The sequence below is a fragment of the Corvus brachyrhynchos genome, unplaced genomic scaffold (assembly GCF_000691975.1).
Source record: "Corvus brachyrhynchos isolate BGI_N302 unplaced genomic scaffold, ASM69197v1 scaffold209, whole genome shotgun sequence".
NCBI classification, from domain to species: Eukaryota; Metazoa; Chordata; class Aves; order Passeriformes; family Corvidae; genus Corvus; species Corvus brachyrhynchos.
Window position 1 is genome coordinate 2,698,946 of NW_008246056.1, and position 11,859 is coordinate 2,710,804.

The 11,859-nt window shown below is 42.7% G+C and overlaps 1 protein-coding gene across 2 annotated transcripts in view; it reads right to left on the bottom strand.

Moving 5' to 3' along the window:
• Positions 1-1,576: 1,576 nt before the first annotated feature.
• Positions 1,577-11,859, bottom strand: part of STYK1 (serine/threonine/tyrosine kinase 1) — an 18,427-nt gene continuing 8,144 nt past the window's right edge. For both annotated transcript variants that reach the window (XM_008642460.2, XM_017745873.1), the window contains 9 exons: positions 8,948-9,052; positions 7,945-8,088; positions 6,776-7,024; positions 6,354-6,535; positions 4,492-4,575; positions 4,048-4,256; positions 3,783-3,823; positions 3,399-3,495; positions 1,577-2,724 (listed from right to left, as the gene is read on the bottom strand). In XM_008642460.2, coding sequence (XP_008640682.1) covers positions 2,520-2,724; positions 3,399-3,495; positions 3,783-3,823; positions 4,048-4,256; positions 4,492-4,575; positions 6,354-6,535; positions 6,776-7,024; positions 7,945-8,088; positions 8,948-9,014 — 1,278 coding nt within the window. In that variant the 5' untranslated portion in view covers positions 9,015-9,052 and the 3' untranslated portion in view covers positions 1,577-2,519. The remainder of the gene's footprint in view (positions 2,725-3,398; positions 3,496-3,782; positions 3,824-4,047; positions 4,257-4,491; positions 4,576-6,353; positions 6,536-6,775; positions 7,025-7,944; positions 8,089-8,947; positions 9,053-11,859) is intronic.

Sequence of the window (11,859 nt, forward strand, 5' to 3'; positions counted from 1 at the left end):
ATTTGTCAGGTCTGCAGCAGCACTGGGGATGCTTTCACAGCTCTTGGATTGTATTACCTGCCTGAAACACACCCATCTTTCACAGGCAAGACCTTTCTGAATATCCCATTCTTGAGCAGGACGTTTGAAGCAATCAAATACTTTTTAAATGAATAGTTTATTCACCAAAGATAACTGTGAATTTGACGTAATTTAGCAGGTAGCTTTGAAACTGTTTTCAAGTGAGGGAGAGAGAAGAGGGTGTTATTATTTTACCATGTGGAAAAGAAGATACCTCAATTCTCCAGGTCAGACTTACACCAACTGGTTTAGGAAGCTCCAGGTGGCAATTAGCCAACACCATGGGAAAAGTCAGAAAGCTGACCACTCCCTCTGGAATGGACTTTGCAATGTCCCAGTGTATAGTGGTCACACATGTGCTGTATGAACTCACATGACATTTATTTATGGAAGGAAACATCATTTCCTATAAAGCTTAAGTGACAAAAAAACCCAATTTCATTTCTGTCATTTTGCATTATAAAAAGGAAACTTCTCACCATTGTCTTTGGAAGAAGACCAACAAGTTTTGATGGAAACCAGAACAGAAAGAGCCATGCTAACTGGGGGGATGCTGAGTGAACACTGAATCCACTCTTCACACAGAATGGTAAAACTATTCCTTTAATGTGCATTTAGTCTTTTTTTCACAAGGATCTTTAATGCTCAAAGTGCCAAAATAATAAGAGGCAAAAAACCTTAAGGCACTCTCAAGTTTAGAAACCACAAACATAAGTGAGAAAATTTGTTTCAGAGAAGGATTCAACTTCTTTTTAAAAGAAAGCAGAATAGCCCCAACTTCCAGTGCCTCTAATTTTTTAGTCTGCATGTCCATTAAAATCAATGATCAAATAATTTCAGATGAGCTTTTGAGTACTCACCTGACCTGCACAGAAAGCACGCTCTCCATGAAGATGTGTGACATTTTATGTAACAGCTTCTGAATCCACAGACATGAAGGGTTTTGCTTTGTTTTCTTGTTGTTGTTGGGAAAGGAGGCATGGGGGTTGTTTGTCTGTGGGTTTGTTTGTTGGAATACAGTGCCCATTCTCCCACGGGAAACTACAGTATAAAGCACTGGAGAAATCCCAGACCTTTACTGACCACCCCAGCATATTCCCCAGGACATCTCCTCTTTAAAATACCCAACTGATGCATTTTCCTGGGACAGAAAGGATGGGGAAACATTTCCAGATACCTCATGGTGGGTTGACTCTGTCTAAATGGCAGGTGCCCATCCAATCACTCTGTAATTTCCTCTTCTGAACTGGGCAGAGGAGAGAAAATATAACAAAACACCCCCAGGTCAAGATAAGGACAGCGAGAGATCATTCACCAATTACTGCTACGGTCAAAACAGACTCAACTTGGGGAAAATTAATTTATTGATAACCAAATTAGGAAGTATAATGAGAAATAAAACCAAATCTTAAAACACCTTCCTCCACTCCTCCCTTCTTCCCAGGCTCAGCTTCACTCCCAATTTCTCTACCTCTTCTCATCCAGCAGGGAGAATGGGAATTGTGGTCAGTTCATCTCACATTGTCTCTGCTGCTCCTTCCTCCTCAGGCAGAGGACTCCTCACACTCTTCCCCTGCTCCAGTGTGGGATCCCTCCACAGGAGACTAGGTCCTTCAGGAATTTCTCTAACATGAGTTCTTCCCAAGGGTTGTTTTTCATGAAGTGCTCCAGCATGAGTCCCTTTCCATGGGATGCAGTCCTTCTCCAAAGAGGGCTCCTGTCTCCACAGATTCTGCCAGGACTCTGCTCCAGCACAGGCTTCCCTCCGAGTCACAGCCTCCTTCAGGCATCCCCCTGCTCTGGCGTGGGCTCCTCCAGGGGCTGCAGGTGGATCTCTGCACCCCCAGGCTCCCCAGAGGCTGCAGGGGCTCAGCTGCCTCTCCATGGGCTGCACCATGGAATCTCGGGGGAATCTCAGCTCCAGAGCCTGGAGCAGCTCCTTCTTCTGCTTCTGCCCTGCCCTGGGTGTCTGCAAACTGTTCCTCTCACATTCACACTCCTCTCTTCCACCTGCTGTTGTGCAGTACTTTTAACCCTTTCTTAAATACATAATCACAGAGGTGCTACCAGTGCTGCTGAAGGGCTCAGCCTTGGCCAGCAGCAGGTCCATCATGGAACTGGGGGAAGCTTCTGGCATCTTCTCACAGAAGTCACCCCTGTAGTCCACCCCTTGCCACACAAACCTAACACACTCCTTTAACTCAAGTTTCTCATTACATTTTCTACAGCTTCCTAAACACACTTTACTCCCAAATGACCACTGGCAGAATGATACCAACAGGTTGATTTAACAATAATGATAACAGTTTCTTGTGTCTGGCAGGGAGGAGAGATTTTATACATGTTTGAAGAATAAAGGGATCCCTTCCAACATGCACACCTCATTCTGAGCTTGCAAAATATTTAGAAATGGAAAATTCTGCGACTTCTTCTCCTTTACCAAAACATAAAAGGGCCCTTCAGAGGATTGTGTATTCCCTCACTAGGCTGTGCACATCAACACCAGCAACATCAGCATAGAGTTCAGGCACCACTGGCTCTGGCACCTGCAGCACTGTGTGCCCATTGCTGGTCTTCATAGCTGTTTTCAGAGAGCACAAGAGGTGTGTTGGAGAAGGCCGGTGAGCTGCACTCCACTGCCAGCAGGACTTCATGATGCAGTACCTGTAAGGTGGAGAAGAACGAGAAGCACCAACACAAAGTTTTGTTACAGTCAAACCATCTCGTATTTAAAATGTCTGGAAAAATCCTCCTTTTCTCCTTCATGTGAAGTTCTTTCAATGACTCTTTGAAATTTGCAGCCACATAATGATGTATGGGCATGAAGCTCTTTGCCAGGATGTCAGCTGAGAGTATGGGAAATCCACTTTTGAAACAGCATTATGGAACGAAAAAACTTCCAAATATTAAAAGAAACTATGTCTTCACACAAAGAAATGTACCTTAGATCTTCCCTGTGGATGCTTTGATCATTTCACAGAATATCCTACAACCTAGAGGAGAAAAATCATTCCACAGCAGTGATGCACCTTGCAAGGAAGCAGTGGAGCAGCAAAATGCAACGGCACTTAAGGAAACAGAAACAAGTGTAATTTTCAACAGAAGGAAACAGAAACAAGTGTCATTTTCAAAAGAAGGACAGAAGGGTTTTGGCCACAGAGGTTTTATGCAGCAGAACCCAGTAAGAAGATGTGGCAGACACAAATGTTCTCAGCTAACAGGTTACTCTTAGCATAGTCTAGACTTAGAAATCTTGTGTAAGATCTCGTTTTCTCTGTCTCACTTCCATTTAGCTCTGCCAATCTCATGTTCAATTGTTCATAAAGCAAGTGGCTTACATGGCTTGCTGGCAGCTCGAGGGCTGCTTCATAATGTTCTGTTTCTGCAGGTATGATAAGATGTCAGAAGTCGGCACCTCAGGATATGGTGGAGCACCTGGAAAGGCAGAAGGAGCAATGGTAGAAAACGCTATGGCAATGGTTGCAGATAGCAGCTTCTGTGCAAGACTGGCTTCCTGCCCTACCAAAATCTGTTTTTTTCCTACCACAGTTCACAATAACAGAAAGTTTAAAAGGAATCGGCAAGACTTTGCAAGCTGGAAAAAAAAACAGGGTGCTTATTTAAATGGCCCAACTTTACATTCTAAAATTCGAGATTTTGGGTCTTGTTAATTTGCTGCTTCCTTACATATTTTTTTTTTTATTATCATTAAGTCTTCTTACCTAATGTAATCATTTCATACAGTAGAATTCCAAAAGACCATCTGCAAGAAAAGTAAACAAAGCAAAGTTGTTTGCTGGCTTAAATACATAAAAACAACTAGGCATGGCCTGCAGACAGGAGAAAGTATGAGCTGTAAAAGAGGAGTGTTATGCAGAAACTAGATCTGCCTTCCTGTGAACTTCAGGACATGAAATGATACACAAAGGAATGAAAGAGACAGATCTGACAGACAGGTGAACTTCTAGTCCCAAAATGAAGCCATACATGTCTGCCTTGATGGTAGGGGGTTTGCTCAGGAGCCTCTCTGGTGCCTGCCACTTGACTGGCACTTTCCGTGTGACTGAGCTGGCACCATGTGTATGACATTCGTAGGCCAGGCCCAAACCACAGAGCTTAGCAGTGAAGTTGTGATGAAGAAGGACATTCCTGGCAGCAATGTCACCATGGAACAACTTCTTTTCTTCAAGATAAGCCTGGGAAATTGGAAAAGAAAGAAAGAAATCCAGATGATTTTAAAAGGAAATTTAATTGATATAAATCTTCACTGAGTATGCTTGTCTTCCACACTGTGCAGTAGAGGCATGTGCTCACCAACACAATGGAAGCATATTTTAACAAAGCCTTCATTCCCAGTGCTTAGGCCACCGTGCAAACTTGTGTTGCAATCAAGCAAGAATGAAAAAATGCAGCCAATGTGAGCAGACTTACCAGAGCTGCTGCAACCTGCTGTCCAACCTCATACACCTGCCTCTCAGTGAAGTCATAGGGGACACCATCCATTGCCATTACATCCTAGAGACAAGACAGGAGACCTTGGTTCAAACAAATGCCAAAGCAGTAGGGTAGTGGGGAATGTTTCCTTCTAGTCTATCGAATCTTATGCTCCTCCTCCTCACAATTGATCATAAACAGACTGCAATGTAAGAGGACATGGATGGGTGATGTTGATGGTGTGTTGAGTAAGACAAGTACACCAGAGACAACTGGTGGGAAAATTGAAAGGTGGGGAAAAATTCATAGGTTAGACAGAAATTGTCAGAATGACAGTGAGGAGTGACACTCCACACAGGTGAATGACAGATATACTATAAATCAGAATGCTGAGTAGAAAAGCACATTTCTAATATATGAATGGCTACCTGAAATGAGACTAAGAGTCCATCTCTCATACTGCCCTGCCTGTAACAGTAACCCTAGCTGGATGCCCAGATGAGAAAAAGGTAGCACACAATGTTCTTCCTGGCATTTTACAGACCACAGATACCTTCTATTTAAAAACTTCCTGAGATGGTTATGGTTTCAGCATGTTCAGCAACCTCTGAAAGGCTACCTTCCATGATTGCATTCCATCATGCCTTGACCTCATATGACGTTCCAGTATCCACAGCAGTCAGTGGCAAGACCTTCCATTAGTCAAACTCCTCACTTCATGGAGAACCAGCTCCATTTGTTTGTTTTGAACATGACATGTACTGGCTTTATTTGCTTCTGCTTGGACCTTCTGCTGAATAGGACAGGAAGCAATTCTACATTTAGAGTTTCAGATGTAAGAGTGATGGGTTTACACAGTAACACGGCAGAGTTTTGTCCCCACGTCTTTTGTAACAGGGAGTCATAAAATCACAGAATAAGCTGAGTTGGAAGGGACCCCCAAGGACCATCAAGTCCAACTCCTGGCCTTGCACAGGACATTTCAAAACTCCCACCCTGTCCCTGACAGCATTGTCTGAACACTCCTGGAGCTCAGCCAGCCTTGGAGCTGTGAGCATTCCCTGGGGAGCCTGGTCAGTGCCTGACCACCCTCTGGAGAAGAATATCTTCCTGCTATTCAATCTAAACCTCCCCTGATATTTGGGGTCTGTTTTAGCTTGAGTTAACATTTTCAATGGACTGAGTATTTTTATACTATCAGACCTCATCCCATCAGATTTTACTCCTCATCAGCAATGGGCAGACATGAAGCCATCATTCACATGTGAAATTTTAACCTGTGCATCATTTAATTTTTAACTATGCTGAATTTCATCTGTTCTTTTTATTGGCAAGTCTTTCAATCTTGGAAGATCCTTCTGCAATTCCTCTGGGTCAGCCCTTGCCTTTACTGGCTGGAACCATCAGCAAATATCATCATATCACTGTCACCCATTTTTAAGTTACTAATACATGCAGTGAACAGCACCATGTCCCAGATGGCTGACCTCCCTCCAGTGCAAGTACCAACCTTTCATCTTATATTCTATTTCCTGTCTCTTACCAATTTGTTATCCTCCCATGACCTTCCCCCTGTGTGGGAATTGCTCTGCTTTCTTAAAAGCATTTGGAGTGAGACGGGATTTAAAACTTTAGAAATTCGGGTGGCTGTATGAATTCACTTTAATTCCAGTGCCTGCTACGCCCTTCAGTGGTCTGCAAAGTAGGACCTTTGTGCAGAACTTCTTCGGGGTATGGAAATAGTTTTGAGTGATACAGAGGGATGCATGGAGAGATGAAAAGAATCATCTATGATTCATGGCTAGGTATGTACCTAAGGAATTTAAGAAGCTATTCTGTCATCACTTCTTTTGACTCACCTTCCGACATGTCCACAAAAATGTCAATAGGTCACCTAGAGACACATCTTCCATGATCATATAAAGTGGGAGCTGGTCTACACAACATCCAACCAATTCAACCAGGTTCTCATGATGGCCAAGATTTTGATGGAATTTAATCCTTCCCAAGAAATCCTTTATTTTCTGGGGACTAGCCAGGTCTGAAAGAACAAAAGAAAACAGATTAAAAACGAAACAACAAATGGAAGCAGCAAAGAACAGGTTGACAGCTAAAATCAACATGGTCAGCAATCTTTAATCCTACAAAGACATTCCTACAAGAACACCTCTGACCTACTACACTGAACATGTTCTTGCCAGTACTGATGGAAAAGCTCTACCCAGCATCATATCTGGGATACAGAGACTGTACCAAGGTGGATCCTGACCATGGGCCTTACCTTGCAAGGCTTTCAATACCACAGTCTTAGTCTTCCCAGAGCTCCCAGTTTCCAACTGTGCTCTGTAGATGCTCCCATAGGCACCATGTTTTATCAGCTGCAAGGTGCCTGGTGAGAGCTTCTCTCGTGGGATCTCTAATTCTTTTAGAGTCAAGGATGCAGAATTTAGAAGGCTCTCCACAGATGTCTCACTCAGCTGGATGTAGTGGTTCTCTGTTGAGCAGGGTTCCTGCTGGTTCTTTTTCTTCACTGATAAAAGCAAATACATATGACGCATAAAAACAGACAGATGAACTCTTGTAATAAGTGGCAATGCTCATCCTTCTATCCTCTTTAGTTTTTGCTCCACGGTGTTTTGGAAATCAGGGCAAAGTAAGGAACTGTTACTGTATCTTACTTATCCTGGTCCTTGAAAAGGAGAAAGAATTTATCTCCCCCTCTATTTGATAAAAAGACAGAACCAGTCTAGAAATTTCTCCCATGTTTAACTACATAACCTTTATAGGTAAGACACATTTGGACTTCATTCCCATGTGCTCAAGCAATGAACATTTTCTTTTATTACCAGTTCTCAATTATTTCTCTTAATATAGGCTCAAGAGGCTTTTTTCCCCTCTGCATACCCAAAATTAATTCAGAACTGTATTTTCATTTCCACACAGCCACATATGTATCAACAAACCTTCCCCTACCTCTTCACCAGTCCCTGTTCTACTTCATGTTGTCTCCATAGGAAGAGGGAGACAGCAGTTTGAAATTAAATTTCTTAAATGGCAGTATAGAAAATGGATTAACTAGGTATGATCTACATCAAAATTACTATCATTCATAACTACCCCAGTAAAACTCTCCTTGCAGCAGCCTCCAGGAAGCTGTTACAAAAATACACTTTGCAGCTCTTGTGATGCTACCACAGCACATCAAACAGCCTACATTGTATGTTGCTTTCGATTTTCTCAGATCCATCTATACTACAGATTCCACTACTGTTGCTGCTAAGTGGAATAAATCAGGGTTCCCAATTTTTCTAATATTTACTGGATTGCTGAATACCACTCAGGATTCTCATAAATGGTTTTGCCTAACAGCTCAAGCAATGGGGAAATGGAATTGACTTCTAGCCAGCGAAACCACTACTCTTTCCTCTGGTTGAAAACCACTTTTTTTACCTTGTGTTCCAGCTGGTGCTGATTGCTCCTGCTTTGCTCGCAGGCCGCGGCAGTGGAGCCACAGGATTACAGTGAGCACAATGACAAAAAGTCCCACCAGGAGAACTGGGACAACGATCACTTCCGTTTGATATTCACGCACAACTAGCAGCAGAGAAAGAAAATGCAAAACCAAGGAATAAGCAGCACATTGGTTCTGTATAACCATGCAGCAACAATCCATTTCAGTAACTTTCAACACCAAAAGTGTGTGTTCCCTCCTCTGCTCCTTGGGATAGCAACTGGACACTGTTAGTGCTGCCACCCTATTTTTCAAAGGTGCTGAGTACCTAAACTGCATGAAATCACTGACTCCCACACCTAAGGTCACTCATTTAGATGCCTTAATATGGAGGCCAGAAATTGCAGCCATTTGAAGTACCATCCACCAGTGAAACAGAAATGGCACTGGCAGCAGGACAGCAGGGAGATGGGAAGGGCTGGATATTGCTATGTCATCACAAATACATGTGCAATTACAGCTCCTTCCAGTAAAATTACACGGAGCATTTTAAAGGAAACAGAGTGGTCACCTTTGGAATTTGACTGAAAGACATTGCAATTAGCAAGGTTTGTGAAGGTAACTATCTTTCTCATGTCCCCCAGATGTGGAGGTGGTCAAGACCATTTTTTCAGTTCCCAAAGATGGCAGAAAGTAGCGAAATCAAAATCTCACAAAACTGGTCCTTTGGAAAGCTGCAGGGAATCTTTAATGACTGCTGTACACCTAATTCAAAGTAGAAATTCTCTAAAATGGCTGAAATTATGTGAGATGAATCCTGCCACAGAGCCTGCATCCCCATAAACATTTCTCCCCTGAAACACAATGCAGGGAAAGTGCCATCAAGTCTTTCTGTGCGGACTGGGGTGCAGGTGGAGGAGAAGAAAGGGCTTGGTACACTTAGTGAGGCTGGCCTTCCTGCCCAGCATGTGAAAGCTTATTAAAGGAATGTGTGAATCTTACCACATAGCCTGTCATTGCTATTGCACTCCAGCAGCATCCGTGAGAGTCTTTTCATGTCCCCTGCCATGATCAATTAAAAACAAGCAGGTCTCCAATCCCCACCTCCTGCACAGACGTAAAGAATAGCAACAAAATTTATTGGGAGAAAGGATGATGATGAAACAACAAGTGAAGTGAATATGGAGCTTTCTGCCCCTTACAATCAGTCGTTGCATGAAGCAGCACTGGGATTTGGAGGTTTAGAGAATGGCACAGGACATCCACTATCACATCCTATGGATGATGCACTGCATGACTACAGAGCATTTAGGGATAAGCTTGTTCTACAGCACTTCATAAACAAATGAGGACCCCTAGGCCTAAATGGCATATGTACAAAAATCCATAGTTACAAACCTAATTACATTTAAAGAACAGCTAATACACTCCTAGCTAACACACTTTTTAGATGCCAGAATGGCTCAGCATTTTATCTTCTGGTCCATTACAAGTGAACAGATCAGCAGCATGCATAGAAAATATCATTCTTGACTACAGTCCTTGCCACAACTCCTACTGTTGCTGCACAAAGAGAAGGAGAAAAAAGAGTTGTCATTAGGGTTCTCTGGTACCAACTTCTGAGCACTGCCACATCTGTAGGTATTCTGAAGCACAACATCTGCAACTCTTTTGCATTTGCAGCTGAAAATCCAGATGCAAGCATGCACCTTGTTCAGTCACTGATTCTTACAAACATTGCTAAAATTTAAGACTTAACAGCTTCGCAAACAGTATCATCTAGAATATTTTATAGGAATTGTGACTTTTACCCTGTAAGTACCTATTTTGTTTTCAACTGTAAGTTTAAGGCAATTAACCTCAGTGGCAAATATAGGGCATTGATTTTTATGGAATTTGGTGATTAAACATTTAACAGAGTTTGTTCTCATGCTTAAAATTAATGAGTGAAATTATTCTTTACCAGCTGCACAACAGAGGCAGTAGAGGAAAACAGAATATATCTGTGCTTTAAGGTATCACAAAAAGTCTGTTTCCTTTTTTTTTTAATTTCATTCTTAATATGCTAGCAAATTTACCTGGTTCCAAAGTGTGGCTACACCATGAATCCAGTCAAAGGAGTAATAACCCAGCAATAATATCAAGTTTTTCAGGTACACTCTGAAAGCACGCACACTAAAATAACCCACCTCACCTCTAACACACACACACACTTAGACACAAATACACAGGAGCAGTCCTGGCTTCCTTCATTCTCAGGTACACACAGGCTTTAGGACCATTAGCCAGCAATCATATTGTATAATCTAAGTCATGAACAGTCCAAGCTCCATCTTAAAACTTGCTAATGGCTTTGTACAGGTGCTTACCAGAAATGCACGCTAGCATTTAAACACCCTGCATGCACAGGCACACAGAAGCACACACACTGCAGTTTGTGCTTACAGAGAGAGCAGCAAAGATCCATGTGAAAAAGCTCTGACACAGCAGCCATGTCTACACTGGTCCCTGTCTGTAAAAAGGATTCCTCCCTACTCCTTTATACACCTCCCAGCAGTGATGCCAGTGGGTGGCACCCATGTTTTCCAACCACACTCAGGGCAGAACTATGGGATCCAGGAATGAAAACACTGGCAGCCATTGGCACTTTATTTGCCCTGGCACTCCTACTGCTGCTTTTGCTTGTGGAGGTGTTATCACTGGAAAAACTTGACTAGAGAAGCCCATTTACACTATGTGTCTGTCCTCTTGCAAAACTCAGCAAGCAGAAAAAGAAGTTGTACTCAGTAAGATAATTCTGAAGTACCTGTGGGATCCAGGAATGAAAACACTGGCAGCCATGGGCACTTTATTTGCCCTGGCACTCCTACTGCTACTTTTGCTTGTGGAGGTGTTATCACTGGAAAAACTTGACTAGAGAAGCCCATTTACACTATGTGTCTGTCCTCTTGCAAAACTCAGCAAGCAGAAAAAGAAGTTGTACTCAGTAAGATAATTCTGAAGTACCTTTCAGAGCTACTTTTCAGGTCAAGAGCAAATAAATTCCTGTACTAGGCTGTTTCTGCAACTTACGTTTTTAAGTCACGTTATTGCAGCTCTTACATTTCTATCCGCACAACGAGAATGGTAACTCAGAAATCCACAGAACTCACGTAATACATTGAATATTTTTTGCAATGGGAGACACATGAAAGTTATGCGGAACTAACACGTTCATGTGCATACTCAACACAGAGCAGGACTACTGACAGTGCTCAACTAGTTATTTTATTAGATGAAGACAGATTTCCAGCACCAAGCCAGCGGAGGGGGCAAAAATACCTTAAAAGGTTCAAAACCTGTACCTCACTGGCATTCTGATTTTCCTTGCCTGTGTGTTACACTGTACCAAAATCAGTGCTGTCTAGATCATGTGCACACATACACTGTGTTACTCCAATTTAGAATTTGCATTAGAGAATTTGTGCAATTTCAACTGAATGTCAGCTTATTTATTCCACTCGTTTTTTTAATACCCTCTTACCCAGACTGAATTCCACTCACTGGAATTCCTAGAACCATAGAATCATTAACGTTGGAAAAGACCATTAAAATCACCAAGTCCAAAAGTCAGCCCAGCACCACGTTCACTACTAAACCATGTCCTCATGTGCCCCATCCACAGGTTTCTTGTACATTTTCAGGGATGGTGACTCCACCAGCTTCACTGGGCAGCCTATCCCAATGCTGAATGACTCTCAGCAAAGAAATTTTTCCTGATCTAATATAAATATCTCCTGACACAATTTGAGGCTGTTTCCTCTCCTCCAGTCCCTTGTTCCATGGGAGCAGAGCCCAACCCCCCCGGCTGTCCCCTCCTGTCAGGGAGTTGTGCAGAGCCACAAGGTCCCCCCTGAGCCTCCTTTGCTCCAGGC